The sequence below is a fragment of the Phalacrocorax aristotelis genome, chromosome 2, assembly GCF_949628215.1.
Source record: "Phalacrocorax aristotelis chromosome 2, bGulAri2.1, whole genome shotgun sequence".
Taxonomy (NCBI): domain Eukaryota; kingdom Metazoa; phylum Chordata; class Aves; order Suliformes; family Phalacrocoracidae; genus Phalacrocorax; species Phalacrocorax aristotelis.
Genome location: NC_134277.1, coordinates 62,663,683 through 62,685,436, shown reverse-complemented (window position 1 = coordinate 62,685,436; position 21,754 = coordinate 62,663,683). Strand labels below are relative to the sequence as shown.

Below are 21,754 nucleotides of genomic sequence, written 5' to 3'. Positions count from 1 at the left end.
TGGTGCCCAGTGACAGGGCTGGAGGCAGTGGGCACAAACTGAAGCACAGGAGGTTTCTCGGAACATCAGGAAACACACTCTTTTTTTACTGTGAGGGTGACTGAGCACTGGCACAGGTTGCTCAGGGAGGTGGTGGCCTCTCTGTCCTTGGAGATATTTGGCATCCATCTAGACATGGTCATGGGCAGTGAGCTCCAGGTGGCCCTGCTTGAGCAGGGTGGGTTGAACAAGATAACTTCCAGAGGTTCCTTCCAACCTCAACCGTTCTGTGATGTTGTAGCTATTTTACATACCTTTGATGTTGAGGCCATTTTAAGCAGTAGGTCACATGAGTTCAGTAATTTGAGAGCTGAGCTTCCTCAGAAGCAGAATTCTAGTGAATTGTTCATAAAAATGAATGTTAATCTACAGTTACTGTAAAATAATTTAGGTCAAAAATTATCTGTCAAGTCCTTTGGTCCAATCTGCCATTCAGAGCCAGCATCAAAGTTAGGTTGCTCAGGGCCTTGTCTAGTTGAGTTTTGAATATTTACAAGGATAGCAGTTACCAAATTCTGAGCTTATAAGAAGTGTGATAACTTGAGACACACACGCATGTCCACTGTGGAGAAGGTTGTAGGTATGAAATCTACAGTCAAGCTTTGAAAGAAGCACTCAAAATTTTGTATTTATTGTATTGTATTTATATTGTATTGTAGTTATATTTTTCAACTTTTGAGTATTACAAATATAACCATTTTATGGTTTTTGTAGTTTGGGTAGATTGTAATACTGTACGTATTTTGCTTCCGAATGCAACTTCTGTTAGCATAGCTTTCTGTCAGCTGTGTTGTGACAGTTGTGCATGCATCTCAGAGATTAGCTGGGAACTTGACTCGCATAGCATAAGAGTTCTGTCCAAATGCATCATCTAGAAACCTTGCTTTTTGTGAATTACTAGATTTTAATGCCTACCTATTTTCTTCATGTAATTGCGTGTGTTGATTAAATTAGTGTACTACTGCACCTGTAACAGTAACTATTTTGTCTGTAAATATTGCAATGATAAATGTTGCCATTTAGTGGCTGTCTGGTTATTCAGATTCTTAGTTGTTTGTATCATAGAAATTCTTTCTTGAGATGAAAGGGACCTGTAAGGATTATCAAGTCCAACTCCCTGCTCCTCATAGGACTACCTAAAACTAAACCATATGACTAAGAGCACTGTTAAGATGCTCCTTGAACTCTGGCCGGCTTGGTGCCCGTCTTCCCTGAAGAGCCTGTTCAGACTGACCATCTTCTCAGTGAAGAACCTTTTCCTAACGCCCAGTTGGAACTTCTCTGATGCAGCTTCATTCCATTTCCTCGTGTCCTATCACTGGGCACAAGAAAGAAGGGATCAGTGCCTGCCCCCCTCTTCCTCTTCTGAGGAAGCTGTAGACCGCAATGAGGTCTCCCCTCAGTCTCCTCCAGGCTGAATAAACCAAGTTATGTTATCTGTTCCTACAAGGCTTCCCTTCTAAACCCTTCACCAACTTCATGGCCCTCCTCCAGATACTCTTTGGTAGCTTTATATTCTTAATATGCTGTAGTGCCCAAAAGTGCACACAGTACTCAAGGTGAGGCTGCACCAGCGCAGAGCGGGACGATCACCTCCCTTGACTGGCTGCAATGCAGCGCTTGTTGCAGCCCAGGACACGGTTGACCCTCTTGACTGTCAGGGCATTGCTGTTGGCTTATGTTCAACTCGTCATTGACCAGAACTCCCAGGTCCCTCTCCCCGGAACTGCTCTGCAGCCTCTCATTCCCCAGTCTGCATGTGCGTCCAAGGTGGCTGTGCCCCAGGTGCAAAATCTGGCACTTGCCCTTGTTAAACTTCATATGGTTGGTGATTGCCCAGCTCTCAAATTTGTCTAGATCCCTCTGCAGAGTGTCTCTGCCCTTGAGAGTGTCAACAGCTCCTTCCAATTTTGTGTCATCAGCAAACTTAATTAGTATTCCTTCCAGTCCTGCATCTAAGTCATTTATGAAGACATTGGCCCCAAGATGGATCCCTGAGGAACCCCACTAGTGACTGGCTGCCAGCCTGATGTAACCCCACTTACTACAACCCTCTGAGCTCAACCCATCAGCCAGTAGCTCACCCACTGCATTACGTGTTTATCCAGCTGCATGCTGGACATTTTGTCCAGGAGGAGACTGTGAGAGACAGTATGGAAAGCTTTACTGAAATCCAAGAAGATTACATTGACTGGCTTCCCTTGGTCAGCTAGGTGGCTAACCGTGTCATAGAAGGAAATTAAGTTTGTTAAGCAGGGCTTTCCCCTTGTGAACCTGTGCTGGCTGGGACCAGTGACTGCATTGTCTTTCAGGTGTTTTACAGTAACTCCCAGAATAATCTCCATGATTTTACGAGGCACAGAAGTGAGACTGACAGCCCTGTAGTTATTGGGGTCATCCCTGTTGCCCTTCTTGAAGACTGGGACAACATTTGCCAGCTTCCAGTCAACTGGGACATCTCCAGATTCCCAAAAGCATTGAAAACTCATTAAGAGAGGTCTCACTATGACATCAGTGAGCTCTTTAAGCACCCTCGGATGAATCTCATCAGGCCCCATTGACTTATAGGGATCCAGCTGGAACAGCAAGTCCTGCACAAGTTCAGCATTGATTGGGAGTTTACCATTCCCACATTTATGGTTCTGTAGCCCAGAGGGGTCCCTGAGCCCACCATCAGTGTTGTAGACTGAGGCGAAGAAAGCATTAAACATCTCTGCTTTATCTATGTCCCTGTTTGTGTGGTGACCATGCTCATCAAGTAACAGGCCAATGTTATTTCTGGCCTGTGTTTTTCAGTTAAAATATTTTTAAAAGCCCTTTTTATTGTCCCTCACAGTAATGGCCAGCTTCAGCTGCAATTGAGCTTTGGCCGCATGGATTTCCTCCCTGCAGTGACGAACAGCATCTCTGTAGTCCTGCCATGTCGCCTGACCTTGCTTCCACTGGCCATATACTTTCTGGTTTTGCCTTATTTCTAGAAGAATATCCCTGCTCAGCGAAGATGGCCTTCTGCCTCACCTGTTTGACTTCCTGCATTTTTGAATTGCCTGGTCCTGTGTTTTTTGGAGGTGGTACTTAAGAAGTGACTAGCACTGATGGACCCCAGGACATTCAAAAACTTTTTCCCAGGGGGCCTTACTAAGTTCCCTGAGCAACCTGAAGTCTGCTCTCCTCATGTCCAGAGCTGAGGTCTTGCTGGAAGCTTTCTTCCTGTCACCATAGATTTTAAACTTGCTGCGTCATGGTCGCAGTGGCCAAGGCAGCCACCAATCGCCACTTCACCCACAAGGCCCTCTCAGTTAATAAGCAACAAGTCAAGGAAGGCATCGTTCCTGCTTGGTGCCTTAGTACCTGAGCACGAAGTTGTCCTACAGATGGTTTAGGAACCTTCTGGACCTGTTTGTCCCAGACATGTGGTATTCCCAGTTGACATCTGGCAAGTTGAAGTCCCCCATAAGAACAAGGGCAGGTGACTTAGAGGCATCCCTTAGTTCCTTATATAGTAACTCGTCAGTGTTATCATCCTGGCTGCGTGGTCTACGATAGACTGCCATGACAACATCCACTTTATTTGTCCGTCCCGTAATCGTCATCCAGAAGCCGTCAACTGTGCCATTGCCAACTGCAAGCTCCGTGCATTCCAGCTCCTTTACTACATACAATGCCACTCCCCTGCCTCACCATCCTCTCATTTCTGGGATATTCGGATTTAACAGAAGGAAACAGTAGAAGTGTTTATTTTTTTTAAAGGAGGTTGTAGTGGAGTGGCTGTCGGTTTCTTCTCCCAAGTTACTAGTCATAAAACGAGAAGAAATTACTTCAAGCTGCATTAGGGGAGGTTCAGATTGGATATTAGGAAAAATTTCTTTACTGAAAGAGTGGCCAGGCATTGGAACAGGCTGCCCTGAGAGGTGGTGGAGTCACCATCGTCGGAGGTATTTAAAAGATGTGTAGACGTGGCACTTCAGGACATGGTTTTGGAGACATGGTATTGTTGGGCTGACGGTTGGACTTGATGATCCTAGAGGCCTTTTCCAACCTTAATGATTCTATAATTTTCCAGTTCTGTGTATGTTTTACATGTAAGGTAGGGTTGGAAATGCTGAAGTCAAAATTGTTCAGGATGCATAATTTTTTTGGTTTTGGTTTGGCTTTAGTAAACACCTGGATAATCTGAACAAAAAGCTGTGGGACGTAAGTGATCCTGAAGGCTATTCCTGATTATCTCATTGCTTAGGTCTTACTGATTGTAAGCAAGGCTTAATTTTTTTTTTTAAGAGTAAAACGAACATGTCTGCATTACATCATAGAAATGCAAAAACCAGAAGCCAGTTTTCTTGCGTTGTTTGTAACTCCAGTTTATAGCTGTAGGTGTATTTATGTACCTGGAATAGTGGGCTGAGTCTCTTAAGAGCAAACTCTACTTCTGTAACAGATAGAGCTGTTGGTATGAGAATGTCAGCAACATACCACTGATCTAAGTTTTCAACTTCAGGGACACATTGGTCTCACAGGTACTGGGTCTAGGAGGTGTGTTTTCTCTGAAATGGCTAGAATTTTTTTTTCCTAGCTTTTCATGCAATGTAATTCTATACAAAAATGATGTATTAATGCCTTCTTTTTAACAGGAGAAAGAAACTGGAAACAAAAGTGAAGAAACTTGAAGGTAACTTTCTACATTGTGTTACTGTGCTGTTATCCTACTCCATCTTTTGATTCCTTTTTTATCCAAAGAAGTAATTGCAGCTTTCTAACTCTGAGGCCCCAAGGAGCAAGGCAGGGCAGTAGAATGTGTGGTGCTTAGTCTCTGAATTACATCCTGCACAATATTTTCTGTTGATTAACTTAGGTAGATGGCGTAAATGGAGTTGGAAGGGAATTTCTGGTCATGAAAACCTCAAAGGATGGAGTCTGCCCAGCCTGTCCAGGCAACTTGATTCACTGCATGACTGTCTTCCTGGTGAAAAAGCTTTTCGTTACAGCCAGTTGGAAACTCTTTTGTTTCAACTTATGCCTGCTGTGTCTTTTCTTCCCACCATACACCACTGAACAGTCTTACTCCATCTTCTTAATACCTCCTTGTAGGTACAGGAAAGCTGCTCTTGGCTCCCTTCTGAAGTTTTTGTTTTGTTTTGTTTTTTTTCCTCTCACACTAATTAAGTCTACTTCAATGAGCCTGTTTTCATAGGCACGTGCTCCTGCATTCTAATAATCTTGGCAAGAGTCTTCTAGTCATGTTCATAATCATATTTAAATATGTAGTAATCCTGACACATGTTTTTTTATTTTTAAATATTCTGGCAATTGGTTTTTCATTTGGTTGGTTGGTTGGTTTGGTTTGGTTTTAAGTAGAGTTAAAGTGCTTGCCTCATGGCACTGTGTTTTTCATGTTCTGCTAGTAGAGGGTGGATATGCATAAAGCATTCTGATACTTAACTAGCTGTACTGTTAGTTGGCAAGGCAGATATTTTCATTTATGGCACACTAACAGCTGTGTTTACCACAGTTTAAAGTACAGTGAACTGAGTGACTTTTATCTTAGTGTTAGAAACCCCCCAAATCCTGCTGTAAGGTACAGGATATTTTGATGAGCATTTTGGAGTTCCATTATGTAGCAGCAAGATTTTTATACCCTCTTGCCCTCAAAAACTCGAAATCTGGCAGAGCTAGAACAAAATACTGTGAGATAGTTTGCATTAGGTCCAATTCGAGTGACTGGTTTATCTGTTACATTCTTTTCTCTGTTCTTTAAATATCCCAGACCCTGTATTTTAGCCTGGTATCTTTTGTCAATCTGAAATTTTCCCATGATTGTTTTTTGTCAGCCTACCATCTGAGGTGCCTTTAAAGCTCTTTTTTTTTTTTTTATATGCTCTCTTCTGTGACCTAATCTGATCAGCAGGCAAGTTCCATCTATCTTTTCTCTGTTGTCTGTGTATGTCACCAAGCTGATCTCTCAGGAGTTCTCTCAAGTATCTCTCTTGCTTGAGTATTTCCCAAGGAACCTCACATTCAGTCCTCACTTACCTGCCCTGTATTTTTTATTCCCACCCATCTGCAGTCTTCCCTGGTGTCTGTTAGACGTTAAAGTATAAGGTACTCTTCATTGTTCATGAGTCTTGAGTGCTATCTACATCTTTCTAATGCAGTTCATTATGGTGTTTTCACCTTTGAACTTGAGTCCTCTCTTAAGTAAGAGAATGAAACACAGTAAAAACGATTGCACCTCATTCTTATTCGCCTTTTCACTTGGTATATATTGTTCTACAGTACAGTATCGTTACGATATCAGCCACTCTTCATTCTTGCATGTAAGTGAGAAAAGTAATAAATGTATTTCAGTAGTTCAGAACAGTAATTATGCAGTGGAAGATGAAATACTTGCATGCATGAGCTGTATTAGTGAGCCAAAATATAACTTCAGTAGATTTTTTTTCTGTAATTCGATTTGCAAACTGGTGACCAATACTACTTAAAATACTTGTCTCTTATATTGTAGTTTTTAACTTGAATATTGGTTTTCTTTCATGAAGAGGCTGCAACAAAGCATACACAGGACTTTAGACAACTGAAAACTGAGAAGAAAAAGCTTGAAAAGGAGCTAAAGAAGGCACAAGTAAGACTTTCCTTGTCTTTTAGATATATTCCTGGGGGAAAAAAGGAAGCTACTAATAACAGAGATACTGAAATAGTAAAATTACACATGTTATGGGTATTGAGTAACTAAACATAGCAGTTCACCTTATGAGGTAGAGGTTTTCCAGCTGAAGCATGACTTTTGAAACGTCGATTTAGATTTCTTGCTAATGGAGAGTAGATGATTTTCAAACTACGTATGGCATGAAAAATTAATATTGTTTAATTTTAACAGGGAAAACTTGATGGTGTACTTAAAGAGAAGTGCAGAAAAGGTAAGGGTTCACCTTTGCCTTCAGATTTACATGTGATATTGTTCCATTTGAACATTTCCTTTCCCCCCTCTCCTCTTTTTAATAGTTAAGCATGCGGAGACTCAGAGTTCAAGTGAAGATCTTACAACAGATATAGACAAAGGTAAGATTTTTTTCAAGACCGTTCTCTGTGTGGAACCAACCAGTATGAATTTATTGCAACTGGAGTTGTGTTTTTGGAAACAGAGGATACTGACAGAAATGCTCTAAGAGAAGATGTGGTTGATACAAATATGTTACGCTGTAGTAATGTAGTACTACATTAATGTAGTAGATTGCTATTTTCAGTTTTGCAGTAATGAAAATACTCGATTCATTAAAATTACTCGTCTACCCCATCCATGTGTGAAGTCAGTTGATGTGCAACTATAAAGCAAAACGCAAACACTGAGAAAAATACAGTCTCATTGTGAAGCTCAGTGAAACCATAAATGAAACATGGAAAGCATAAGACACAACATAGGAGTCTCGTCTTCTCCAATTTCTGTGTCAGGCTCTGTAAATCAAGTGGAAATCTAGGATGTATAGTTGTTCCTTATCCTGTTGACTTTTTCCCCTTAATGATCTAAAATACCTGCTACAAATTATCTGAATCTAACTGTGTAATGGAGCAAACTCCTAAACCTTCTCTAAAGTACTAGGGTCAAACTTTAAGCAAATTTATTTTTTGGATTTTTGCAGTCTTTTAAAATAATTTTTGAATTGTTTAGAAATTCTGAAGGCAATTTTCAGGCAAAAGAAGAACTTCCCTGTTCTATTTCCTGCTTTACAATATTTCTATATAAAGTTTGTTGCCAATATTAAACTTCCTGAAAAAGGTAGACCTTGTCAGTTGTTGTGTGTCTTGGCATATTTTACTGCCTTTTCGATTGTACTAAATTGGTACCCAATTTAATCCTTTAATTTTTAATTAATGGCAAAACAGGAGAATTAAGATCTGAGCTCTAATTTGAGCTTCAAATAGCATCAAGGTCTTATTACTGATGAGAAATTGTTAGTGTTGTTAATAGCTGTCATGCAAAATTTGGCAGGTTTTCCTCCTATGTGTTGAGTTTTTTTAATGTGTCTTTTCATAAAATACTAGCAGTTTGCCATGGTCTTTGACTTACAGAATTGGCACAAACCCAGTTGTCTCAGTTCCTGATTGTTGAATCTGATGATAGTTTGGGCATAAGTAGGTGAGGTGCTTGTGTATTTTGTCGAGTTTTTGGTCTGTTTCTCCCTCTCCACCTGCCCTTCTGGTTCTGGGTTGTTTGGCATCACCTAGCAATGGTGCTGTTAGGACTCCAGACAATGCCTATTAATGTTGTGGTGATTAATTCAGATAAATTTAATGTCCATGGTAAGAATGAGATGAGTCACTACTGAGTGGGATGAAGAAAGGATGTGATATAAATACTTTCTTCCTAAAAGATTTTCTCCTCCATTTATGTTCGTGTCACCTGAGTTGTTTTAGAAAGCTGTTTAATTTCACTAATGCTACATTCTGATATGCTTTTACATTTTACTCTGGGAGCTGCTACAACTTTTTGCCACCCTCACTATGGAAAGGAAAAGCTAAAGCATTCTGCAACTGTCCTTCGGTCTGCTGTGTGGCTATGGCTGATACAGGATCCATTCCCTCAATGGCATCTGGCATTTCTCTCTCTGAAGCTAAAATGCCCTCTGTCCTTGGACTTAATTTTTGTTGCAGTTATTTTGTATTTTGTTGTAGGCATGTCTTTATTCTGTAGTAATAAAGAAACATAAATTCTTAGCTCTCTGAGCAATTGAGGTTTTCCTCAATTTATAAAAATATTTATTTTAACAGAAAAAATAAAGCTCTTGCTAGAAGAACTCTGGACATGCATTAACAGTGCAACCGGAAGAAGAGAGAATCAGGAAAATGAACCTGTCTTGGGTGAGATGGCATGCAAAGTCTTGACATTTTCTCGAAGCTGTCTCTTTTTTCTGACCAAAAATAAATATTGGTATATTTTTTTAGCTTCTGTTCAGGATACGGCATGGCCAGAAAAAAGAAGACTGACTGTTAAAGAAGGTAGGGTCCAGTAAATGTGAATTTATTAATCTGCAAGTGCATTAGCTTAGTGTTACTGGGATACCATCAAGTTGGGTACTGTTTGCATAACACTTTTTTGACAGACTTAAATACTTTCCTTGGTGATTCCTGATCAAGTACATATGCGATTAGAGTACTTGGAAATAATTGCAAATATTCATTTGAACAGCCAAGTAAACTGGAATGCCCATCTAAACAAAAGTTGTTATAATCTGCTCCAGCAATTGAGAAATGGAATTATTTTACCATCAGCTGCTTTGACTATTTCTAAGTAGTCAAAACTCACCTTTCATGTTGATACCTTAATTATTATTTCATTATAAACTCTGCAGTATATAATGTGAATTACGGGATGCAAGTGCTCTTTTTAGTCTGAAACAAACACATGGTAACGTAGCTGGACTGTAAAATTTAAGAAGCTGTTACCACCATTTTCTTCATTCATATCTGCTTGAATAATGGATAATGGTGCATTAATTTTCATATTCATGATACAGAGAAACAAAATATATAATTTGGTGATAGCTTTAATTTTGTAATCTGATATTCAGTATAATAATAAAAAATAATCTGAGTAGTTATCCACATGCACATTCACAGCAAACTTGAACTGCTTTAACTTCACATAACAGATGTCATTTTCCTTCTGCCCTCAAGAATAATAGGTGCCTTGAAACTGCATTAGTATTTCTGTAGTTGTCTCTTCAGAGTATGCTTATTAATCTTTCATTTTTCTTTTATTTTCTCTACTACTTTGGTTTTCTGTAACTCAGGCTGTAGAAATACTGTCTGGGATAACTACCCTGCCATATTAAGAGCTCTGAAGGTAAACTGCTAGCCTGTCTCCCCACCCTGTTAAGTCTGGCAGTTTGCTAGCAATGTGGATCCCAATGGATCTAGTTTCAGATTGTTTCCAGTGGAACCCACTTAAGAGGTGCCAAAGTATAAGGACCGGCTTATAAGCCAGTTTATCAACCTCGGTCCCGCCATTTTAATGCAGCAGATTCGTGGCTTCAGCTCCAAAACTGAGCTAGACAGTTGTTCCCTGAGATTCTGAATTTGATTTCGTGATTGAGAGTCAATCAAATGACAAGAACAAGCACAAGAAAGTGAATAGTTTGAAATACGTGTGATTTCAGAGGGGTATCACATTCTAGGGTCATCCCATCTGCCACAAGGGGAACTCTATATTCCAGGAGTCCTGTCCTGGATTTCCTAGTCACATCTTCTCAAGGAAACTACAGTACTTTTACAAAAGGAAACAATTGTCCATAACAGTTCCTTCCAGTCAGTCTCTCTTTTGCGTTTGTTGGAGCGTCTAGATGTCGTACAAATACATCTTACTTTCTGTTGCTTTGGCTGTGGTTTTTTCCATCTTTAAGCCTAGGACAGCCATCTTGTTCTGCCTCTCATGAAAGTGGCCATTACCTTGGCTTTGTAATAGCAAAATGCATATGCTTACAGATGCAATCTTCTAGCAAAAAAGGGATCTTAATGAGTTTGCTGTAACTTCTTGTCCCATATTATAACGGTTTCCTCTTAGAGAGCAAATGAGCTTGATGGTAATATTGGTGAAGCATCTTTTCCAGAGAATGTCAGTTCATCTGTCTGCCTGGATCTAGCCTTTCAGAAAGATACCTCTTTGGCTGATTTCTTAGTACACTCAAGTGTGCTGCAAAATATCCAAAGCTTCACATTACAGTCAGTGCCTTCTGTGTTCCACCAAGGTTGATACCACTTTGAATGGCTTTCTTGAAGAACATGTTCATGTATGAAAACTAGGAGACACATCAGGCTTTGCATTCATGCTTTTTCCAAGAAATGTGCCATTGTGAAAGCCTCATAGGACAATGAGGTTTTGCCAAACTTAATTTAAATTGAATTAGTTTAGAAGCGTTTTTGCTTGGTCTTAGTAGTATTGTTACAAATCTGCCAGTCATAAAGTAGACTGTACCTGCAGTTGACTATCAGACCCATAGCCTTAGATCATAATCTAAGGTTAATAAGACATTGCTGTTTTTTTAGACTTCAGAAAACTGTTTCCCGTATAATTTGTGCATGTTTTATGGTCCTGAGATTAAAGTCCGTAGGATGTGAGTGATTTAGGAAGCAGACCTCTTTTCTGTCCCTAAGACCATATGAAAATCTCTCAAGATAACATCTTTTTAGATAGCGTAGCATTGCGCATTTAGTTTCAGGTATGCAGTGTTCACCCTACTTATTTGTTTCATATGATGGGATGTATGGATGTGCTGTCTCGAAAAACGGAATACTGTCTGTAGCTCTAAAGAATAGCTAGTGTATAAAACATCCTGAAATTCACATAATTGGAAACAGGTTGAAAAATCGAGGGTTGTCAGCAGGGCATTAGAAACTTTCTGTAGAGGGACTTTTCATAAGAGAAATAATGCTGTTTGTCCTTGAGAAGTGTGCGGTTGCTACTGCCAGGCGTTTGCAGTCACTGTGCTGAGAGAGATGAGCTTTTGCTGTAAACCAGAAGAGATTCTATGGCTAGATGACTTATTTTGTTAAAATATCAGCATCTTAATCTGGGCCTTCTTTTTGAGAAAAAAACCCAAGACTTGGTTCAGAAAGTTGCTTTGTTGTTTAGGGTGGGGAGAGAAGAGGACATTGTTTTGCAACAGTGAACTGCCCTGCATTGTGGATAATCAGGACCAAAGATTTGAGCTGTAAAATTCAATTTGTTTAGTACCAAGGCAACTGATGCTAGCATTGCTTATTTCATCTCTGCTCTCCTTTCTCCATTCATTAAGGAAGTATTTCACAGTAGTGTGTGGTAGATTTTGATGGTGTTTTCAAGATCAGAGTCATGTTAACCTTCTCTCAGAAGTGGGAGAAGGTAACAGTGTAAGGGTTTGAAGCTATGTGGACTAGATTCCAGGTTGTAGATTTGAGGACAAATCTTAATCATTTCCATAACTGCCATAATGAAAAAGAATGTCTGTGAAATATGATCTTTGAGAGGATCCTTCCAATGAGAAGGGCTTGGTACCAGTAGGGCTTTTCCTGAACCTGAAGTTCAGGCCAAGGTGCCAAAGACCTGACTGTTTCCTATAGAGAAGTTTACTGTATCCTGAACCTTTTAAAATTGCTATGACAACTCTTCCTATATAAAGGGGTAACCATGAGAAAAGCGTCTCATCCCTGAAGAAATTCAAAGTTATCAGGGACTGGATTGGAAAGGGATGAGGAGAGGATGGAGAATCTCTTAGTTATTCAGAAGTTATACCTTTGATCCATTTCTCAGAGGGAACTTTTCAGTGGCTGGTATGTATAAATATTCTTGGGCTCAATATAGGCTCATGGCTGATCTTGAGTATAGGTAGGATGTAAAGTTCCTGATAACTTAGTACTATTGTGTATTTCACTGTGCAAAATTGTCTAACTGAAATTCTTCTAGGGGCAAAATACAAAACTGTGTGTTTCTGCCTGCTTCAGTGTGGAGAAAGTTCTGAGCTTAGAACTGGTTGGCACAAAGGCGTGTGAAAGAAATCTAAGATACAGTCTAAGATTATATCTTAGAAAGAACCACCTCAATTTTCCTTCTTTTCTTTGTTCCTGCTTGTGAAGGATCTCCTTTTCCCTTGGATGGTCTAATGGGACTAGAATTGTAGAAGGAATCTTGCTTTTTCATGACAAGATGTAGAACATCCTGGAAGCTCTGTGTGACTGTAGCTTATAAATAGCTTTATAAAACAATGAGTGATCTTAAAACTTGTAAGATGCTGCTTTGACCAAAGGAGATATCAGAACTAACTTAACTTTGGGGAAAATGAAGTGGTAAGGCCCTTTAGGCTGAACAGTTTCTCTGTCCTCATACTGTCCATTTCAGCAACTGAAATTTTGACATGGAGCTGCTACATGAAGTGACTGACATGGATCTTGGATATCAGGGTTTTTGATCAGTTTTCCCACTAACTCCTTTAGTGGAGCCAACATATTAGAATGTGCTTGAAAGTTATTGGGATGCAGATCTCTGGGAGGTCATTTTCACCTATCGAATTAAATTAGTGTTTTCAAATCTGATACTATCATTAATGATGCTTTGGGCATATCTCTGCAAGTTTTAGTAGTGGATAAACACCCACAGCAATAATGAAACACACTATTATTTTTTATTTTGCCAGCAGAATGCAGGTTGTGCCAATTAAATCAATACATCCTCTGTTCAAAACCATTTTGTGCATGTGGTGTTCTTTGTTCTGTGGTATGGTACTTGTACGTACACAGACCAGGTTTAATCTGTTGCTTGAATACTGCTGATTCTGTGTCCAATAGTGTTTGTGAGCACTATAAACAAGATCACACATACAAATGTCATATAAGAATTGCAAATACTACAGAGTAGGTTTTAGTTCCAAGCGGCACACTGGAGTTTGGGACTGTTGATTTCTGCTGTTTTATTGGAGGTCATCTTTTCTTTTTATAAAATCATAGAATTTAAATTTCAGAAACTGGGCCATCCTTTCACTGTTAAAAGCATCTAGCACAATTATCATCAATATTTAAATTCTTTGTCTCTACTGTTTAGACTTTTGTGGGGCAATGTGTTTTTTTTACATCCATAAGAAATGGGTTACTGTGTAGTAATAAAAAGTGTGTTTTGAAAAGGAATAAAACAAAAGTACAATGCAAAGAATCACACAGGACATTTAGACATGCTTTCTTCCTGCTAGAGTAACTGTAAAACTGGTATAGTTGGTACTGTCTTTAAAGGGTTGTCAGCTGCTCAGTGTCTTTCATTGTCTTAGTGGTTCGCACTCCTTTGGGTATGTTGCAGGGAGAACCTCACTTCTAAGAAAGATTTTTTTAAAGGGTTTAGCTTTAACTAAGTCACATCACTGAAGCCAAAGTCTTGTACGATTAGACTCAACATTGAAATTTAAAGAACAAACACTTCAAAAGCACATGCATATTAAATCATAAACCTAGGAATATAGCTAAGAACTCCCTTACTGTGTTTATGGCAGGGTGTAACTGTAACTGGCTTGCAAGTGCAGCTGCTAGCTCAAAGCTGCAGGTTCCTTTAAGCTGAGAATTAAGCCTGAGTGGGGAATGTCACTGCATGCTTGTCCTGCTTTTCTTGAACATAAGTTACTGGGCTAAATCTGAAATAAATCATTGAGCTGTAAGGACCTTCAGTCCTACCTGGTATGGCCCTTCCTTCCTGATAAGAAAAATTGGGAATAGTCTTAATGATCCAAGTCAGAAAGTGGCTGGGGAGAGCTCTTTGCACATACACATACCTTTTTCATGAACAAAGATAATCACAGAATCACAGGTTGGAAGGGACCTCAGGGATCATCTAGTCCAACCTTTCTAGGAAGAGCAGAGTCTAAACAAGATGGCCCAGCACCCTGTCCAGACAACTCTTGAAGGTGTCCAGCCGAGTCAACCACTTCCCTGGGGAGATTATTCCAATGGTTGGCTGTCCGCAGTGTGAAAAATTTTCCTCTGGTGTCCAATCGGAATCTCCCCAAGAGCAACTTGTGTCCGTTCCCCCTTGTCCTCTCCATGTGACTCCGTGTAAAAAGGGAGTCTGCATCTTCTTTGTAGCTGCTCCTTAAGTACTGGTACATGGTGATGAGATCCCCTCTGAGCCTCCTTTTCTCAAGGCTGAACAAACCCAGTTCTCTCAGCCTATCTTTAACATCTGATCTCCGTAAGGAAAATGTTTCTAAAAGTGACATTAAGTGCTTCTTATTACTAGTCTATTGGAACATCAGTTGAAGAGATGGTAATGCATTCTTATTATGATGATGTATTATATCTGTATATGTATATGTATAATGTGTATATCTATATAATTATGAATTATATCTATAAAGAAAAATGGGAGAGGAAAAGAATTCTTAACAGTATTTTTGTGTCTTAGAAACCGTACAAATCCACCAAAAGATTAGGAAGTGTGATAGGAAAACACTGCCTCGGTATTCTTCACTAGAAAGTGCTGGAGAGCGGAATTCTGTAACAGCCATGCAACTTCAAGTGAGTACTGAGCCTTTTGGAGATGACTGTGTTGAGAACAGGACTACTGAAGAATGTCTGCACAGCGGTGAGGATAAAACTATAGATATGATGCTACAGACAGATGGGGCAAACAGCAGTTCAGACTTCTCCGATCAGGAGCAAAAGGGCCCAGGTGGAAATGTGATGGATATATTGAACTGGGCCAGGCCTCTCCCTGCTCTACTTTCTCCAGTACAGCTTTCACCACGAACCACACAGGTGAGTTTCAGGATGTGTCTGACTTGGCACTAATTTGGTCATATGCAAAAATAATGACTTGATATTCCTGGGCTTTTATATTCTTTTGAGTATCAGTATCAGTGACTTATGCGCTGAAAGGGTCTCTGTGTAAATGTTTAGATCTGTATGGATACTTTTTTACCTTCCAGCATACTGTCTGTGGAAGGGGGATAAACAGGAATTTCAGAAGTATATTAAAAACAAAGTTACCCGTGTTTCATCTGCTGTCATGATTTCTTTTCCCAATGTTGCAGACTTACAGTCCCAACTCCTGTTGGGTATAAGCGTGGCTTTCATAGCAAAATTCCACAGCTTGAAAGTCAAGGGGAACCTACGCATATGTTGTTTTCCAGTAATCTTAGAATGCAAGTAGGTAGGTAAAGAAGTCTCTGACTTTTCACAGGGGTACCTTCCATTTGCTATAAAGAACAACGACGGAGAAGGATGTAATTCTGTTGAACAGCCTTAATCTCTCAAAACCACTGCTTGTCAGGGCTACCAATGTATTTCTTTAGAGAAATTGTTCTTAAAACTGATACCAGGCTTTGGAATATTAACTTTGTATTTTTTGTTAAAGGATATGTTGTTTGGAGAAGTCACAGGTTCCAGTGATGAAGAAGTTGATTGCAGTGCTTCTGCAGTGGAGTATATTTTACAAGATGACCAAGTTCAGCTTCAGAGTTGTAATGTATTCAGCCTCAGTGAGGAGTGTAACAGACAGAGCAAATCACATGAGCATGGTCTTGATGCAGAAATCTCATGTAACCTGAGTTGGAATGAAAAGAGTCCAAAGATGTCAAGCAAGGAAGACAAAGATGCTGAAACAAACAAAGCTGAAGCTGCTACTTTAATTACAAACATGGAAACTAACAAAGAATGTTTGGAGGAGAAGGCTGAGAATATGGAAACTGAGCAGAGAGAACTAACTGAAGCAACAGCACAGGAATTGGAAGCCACGGAAGAACAGAAAGGAGATAGTGAGGACATGCACAGTGAAGAGGGAGGTTCTTCAGCTGATTTTATGTTACACAGTTCCAAGCCTCAGAATCAGATGGAAAACTGTAGTGAGACAGAGCAAACAGAGGAGAATGTAATCTTAATCAGAGCTGTTGATTATGAGGGTTCACATGAAAAGCACAGTGAATTAATGAAAGCAGAAAGGGATGGATTATCAGGAAAGAGAGAAACTCATAGGGCAGTATCTGTTCCCCAAACTGTTACTCATTTGCCACCTAAGCAGTGGATTGTGCTTCCAAGTGAAGATTCTGAGGAGAAGTCTGACGCGGTGACACAGAATGAAGTGGTTGAAAATGAATCAAAAAATGTAATCAAAGTAATCAATATGGCAAGTGATGTAGGGAAAAACATAAATCAAGTGATAACGGGAGAGGAAATAACAGCTGAAATACAGATGGAAGGACTCTGTGCAGAGGCAAGTAATGAGAGAGAGCACTCTGAAAACGCGTTTGACTTCAGTAGTACAAAATCCTGTGAAGCAGAGTGTCCTACAGACCTAATGATACAGCATGATGGGGAGGATATAATTATGGAGACTAAGGCAGACACTGGAGCTGTTGAGATCTCTGCACACTCTCGGTGCTCTGAAATAAAACATGACAGTAAAGAGATTCTGGAGCAACAATGTGTGCAAACAATAAAAAGTGAAGCAGACAGCGAATGCGAACCAGGGACTATTAAAATCTCTAGACATTACTTACCTGTATCTGCTATTGAAGGAATTGGAAATTCATTGTCTAGGGATGACATAGACAAAAATGTAGGTATGGAGGGGACTGCTTTGTCAGCTTTTCCAAAAGAACAGCTTAAAATTGAAGACGTGTATACAACCAGACCCGAGGCTCCTGAACTAGCCGTGAAATGTAACAGAGAAAGTGTTCTAGAAATAGTTGAATCATCAGAGCTACTCCATAGTGCAGAAAATGGAAAATCAGTAGATATAAAGGAAGGGGGATATTTAAAAGGCAAACCACACCAGGAAGAAAATGGTAGTAATTTATCGCAAGGGAAGTCAGACTTGGAAACTATACTCGCACTATCAAAGGTGGCATGCATTACTGATGCAGAAAGCAGCGTAGCTAAGTGTGAATCCTCTGTGTTAGATTTTACAGAAATAAAAGGTGAAATGAAACAACCTGAAAACTTGTGTAGTACACTAGAATGTGGGTTGTCCAAAACTCAAAACTTGAGAGAGTTTGAATCTCAGGAGTCTGAATTCAAAGTTAATCCAGAAGATTTTGGAGGGGAAAGCAGTGAGCTGTTAGAAAGAGTGGATACCATTGAATCTGTCTTAGTAGAAAGTAATCTTACTTCTCAGGCACAGTTTGTAAAACCTCTGAATCAGTTCTTGATACCTGAAAATGTTAAATGTGATGAAATAAAAGGGGAATTAAATAAACAAAGCAAGGAATTGGTGACTGACACTTGTTCCAATTCATTAAACTGGGAGGAGAATGTTGTGAAGAAAAATGGTATTTCAGAGATCATCTGCCAGCCGACTTCAGAAATGGCTTTTAATAGTGGGTTGTCTTTTTCTACTCAAGCGGACTTGGAGATGCACTGTATAAATACTGAAGAAACAGATTCTCCTATGCAAGTGGGAATTGGCTTGGAATCCTCAATGCCCCCTGATCTACATTTCAGTGTTCAGAAAGTTGTTGGTTCTGTTGAAACTTACTTCACAGAAAAGGCTCCTTTTTCCCATACATGGGACAACAAAGGAGATAAAACTTGTGTTACAGGTAGTGCATTTAACTGTTCTTCGGAAAGCTTGGAAGAGGGTGCTGAGGTCCCATCTGCTGTAAAAGACAACATGTGCAAAGAACTGGACTGCCCTGAGAGGGAATGCATACATAAAAATGAAGTAAAAATTCCAGATGAGAAGGAGCAGCCAGTAGATAAAGGACCTCAGGCATCTGTTAAGTCACAGATCCTGGATGCAAACTCTTATGATAAGAATACTTTTCTTCTCCAAAAGTTTGATTATCAGGAATCAGCATGCAGGACTTCTATGTGTGAGGTTAGAACAGAACCTTCTAGAACTGTTTCACTAACAGATGGGGGAGAAAGCAAAGAATTGAATACTTTTGAGGTGCCTGGGGAAAATGCCATAAAAAGGTCTAAAAATGTTTTTGATATGCCAGAGCAGAGCAATGAATCTGAAGAGAAAGACTGTTCTATAGAAAAAGTTAGATATGTGAAATGTTCTGAATGTGTTCCCATGTTCAGAAAGGAACTGAGGGCTTCCAGAACTGCAGTGGGTGCTCTGGAAACTGGTGCAGTTGTTGATGCTGATTATGAAGTATGTGAACTTCATTCAACAACACACCCAGGAAATACTTTGACGGTTAGTCATGTAAAAGCAGGCACTATGGCAGATACGGATACAGACTGTGAAGCAAACACCTCTCCAGATACTGCAAATGAGTTGTCGAGTGTGGTTGGGGAGGGTTCTTCTAAAGCCTTAGCCTCTTGGAAAAGAGAGTGTATATTAGTAACCTCTGAAAATACTGAGGGCGCTAATGAATGCGTGGTAGATTCTAACAGAGCTGGATGCATCAGTGACAGTGAGGAAAACCTGTTAAAAACTGGGGCATCAAAAGAAAGCCCTGTGATGCCAAATGCTTCAAAAAATAGATTACCGCTATGCCAGATGTTAACCAAATTCCCAGAAACTTGCAAACTGGCTGTAAAAAACAGTAAATTAAATACAAGAATGTTAGCACGTGGCAAGTTCTTAGAAGAAAATGATTCTGGAAAACCTAAGTCAAATGTGGAGCGAAGCCTACTACACGGTGTTGATATGGGGGTCTCAGTGTTTGAAGACTATAATCATAATCAAACTTGCACTGCTTGCAACATAGGAGAAGACAACGCTGATGTTATCCTGGATGGTATCAGTAGAAAAAAAGATTGTGTCAAGTATCCTCCAAATCCAGCCCTGTCTGATGTAGAGTGCAATTGTCAGATAGTTAGGCAGCCTTCTGAGCCACAAAAGCCAGTATTTGAGAAGCCATGTATGTCAGAGTCTTGTGTAGATGTTAGTCTCAAAGAGAGCAGTAAATTGAAGGGCAGAGAGCAAGAACCATCTGAAATATTGACTGTTTCAACCAAGACAGCTGCCCAAGTAATGCGTGCCAAACTATCAAAGAGGCTGGTTCAAGGTAAAAGAAAAACAAAGACTCTCAAAGTTAAACTAACTCAGCCAGTTCTTGCAAATGCTGACACGTCTATGCCAACAAAATGCTCATCCGAGACTATAAATAAAATCAGGGAAGAGATGGGTCCTCCTCTGCCCCCCTTGCTACTGCCTTTGATTGCTTCCCCTCCAAAAGCTGCATGTACCATGTCCCCAGAAATGTCTTCTACTGGTCGATCCACTTTGCTATCCCCTCTTGATGACCTGATATCCCCACTACATGAAACTCCTATTCCTCCTCTCGTGTCTCCGTTAACAGATACGCCAACAGTAAAGTCTGCTCTTTTGTTCTCTCCTCCCTCACCCTCAGAAATGGCAGTAGGTAGAAGGATTCGCTCCTCACCTTTGAAATTTTGTACTTCCATTCCAAAGCATGCGCTTCCCGTCCCAGGAAGATTTCCTCTCTTTGCCCCTGACAGCTCTACTCCAGGTGCTCCTCAGGAGAACTCTGTGAAAATACTGGACACAATGTATCCAGAGCTGTCTGCAAGGGCAAGGACACTAAACATTCTGAAAGGCAATATTCAGCTTAACCGATGTGCTTTTTCAGACAGCCAAAGTTTGCCAGGACCTGTGGCTCAAATAGGTGGGTTCAAAGCAATTGCATCTACATCAACTGCTTTTGTTAAAACTGGGAGCAATTTGAAATCTGATAGTAGCAAAGATCAAGACAAAGGTGTGCAAAATCAGCAATTGTTTTCAAGCTCATCAAATCATCTTGAAAAACGGACACTGTTGCCCGTATCTATGCCAAGAAGTGCAAAGAGACTGCGGTTGGACAGTGAACCACCAAAGCTGGAGCCCAATAATATCGCTACTATCAGAAATACTAAAAATACAATCTCTGAAATGCAGGAGGCTTTCCATGACAAAAGCTGTGAAGTCAGTGATTCAGCACACAGTTCCAGTTTAGAAGCATCACTACTAGTAAAGAATGTTACTGATCTTGGCTGCCAGAAAGTTTCTTTGGCATTGAAGAAAATTGCTGAATCCTGTTTTGATTTGTTACCAGTTATTAAAGGTCACATGTATGTCGGCAATATCTCAAAGATTCCAATAATGAGAGATGAAGAGAAAGAAGTTGTCTATGAATTTGGTATAAAAAACAAGGTAAGTAGCATAATTTTTAATTTTGTGCTTTAACGATGACTTCTGTGCAGATGAAAAGACTATAAGCATGTAGTATTTGAATTCTCAATTGTTTGGGCAATCTGCAGTGCCAAAGTGTAGTCTTGAAAGGTTATCAGACACCTAAACTTGTATTACTTAAGAAAACATAGGACTTTTCAAGAAATTACTGTTCAGTGGTGTCCAAGAGGCAAAACTGCATTTGTAAATATGTTTGCTTTCCTGATGTATGCATAAAACACCTTATTTTTGCAGCTTTTTTTTTGTAGTGGATAGCATTAAAACTGTAGAAGGAGTTCCTCTAAAAGTGTGATGTTTGATTTCCTTTTTTTATTTTTTCAATTAAATGAGATAAACTGCATTGTATATACAATAGTGACATACCCTTTCATTCCCCGTTAACCTTTATTATTCTACTTCAGGTTGTTCAAATCGATTGTATTGGAAAAATTTTTCATTAGTTTGTTTCTCAGAACTTGCTTAGTATCAGTGTTGGAAAAATTCACTTTTAATTACCATCTTTCTCATAGGTAATTTGTAGTCCACAGCAGAGCAATTCACCAAGTGATGCATGGCAGCATTTTGCCCTGTTTCAGTTCTTAAACATAATTAAGTTTTCCACAGAAGCTGCTGCCAAGTTCTCGGGTCATCTTTCTTAGGAGTTGCCAAATCTGGTAACTTCACAGGAGCAAGGCTGCAGCAGCTTTATATTTCCACATCCGGCCAGTAGCAAGGCCAAGTACATTCTCCTAATAGGCACGTATGCACACAGTATGAGCCTAATCTTGTTCCCTTCTCTGGCTGATCAGGGTGAAAGCCTGGTAGTGGAAAATATGTACATATATATACAGACAGTATGGATCCCTCCAGTAGCTAACATTATACACTCAGTATATCCAGTAGGTGACTCCTGTTCTCCCCACTTGTCTCATGCACTAACACTTACTGACACAGAAGCACACACACATCCCTCCAGTAGCTGGTCCAGACCTATGGCCTGACCTGCATCTGACCTCAGAAGCCTGGTTTTTCAGGTAGCTGTCTGGGACATTCTAGTCCTCACAAAGCAAACACTCAGACTTCCTGGTGTCT

At 39.9% G+C, this 21,754-nt stretch overlaps 1 protein-coding gene across 3 annotated transcripts in view; it reads left to right on the top strand.

The window, feature by feature from the left end:
• The window catches only part of ICE1 (interactor of little elongation complex ELL subunit 1), a 39,169-nt gene that overhangs the window by 7,463 nt on the left and 9,952 nt on the right, over window positions 1–21,754 (top strand). For 2 of the 3 annotated variants that reach the window (XM_075083804.1, XM_075083803.1), the window contains exons 7-14: window positions 4,668–4,705; window positions 6,573–6,655; window positions 6,911–6,950; window positions 7,036–7,092; window positions 8,800–8,889; window positions 8,974–9,027; window positions 14,945–15,297; window positions 15,896–20,644. In XM_075083804.1, the coding sequence (XP_074939905.1) occupies window positions 4,668–4,705; window positions 6,573–6,655; window positions 6,911–6,950; window positions 7,036–7,092; window positions 8,800–8,889; window positions 8,974–9,027; window positions 14,945–15,297; window positions 15,896–20,644 (5,464 nt within the window). The remainder of the gene's footprint in view (window positions 1–4,667; window positions 4,706–6,572; window positions 6,656–6,910; window positions 6,951–7,035; window positions 7,093–8,799; window positions 8,890–8,973; window positions 9,028–14,944; window positions 15,298–15,895; window positions 20,645–21,754) is intronic. The other variant, XM_075083802.1, reaches the window with a different exon arrangement.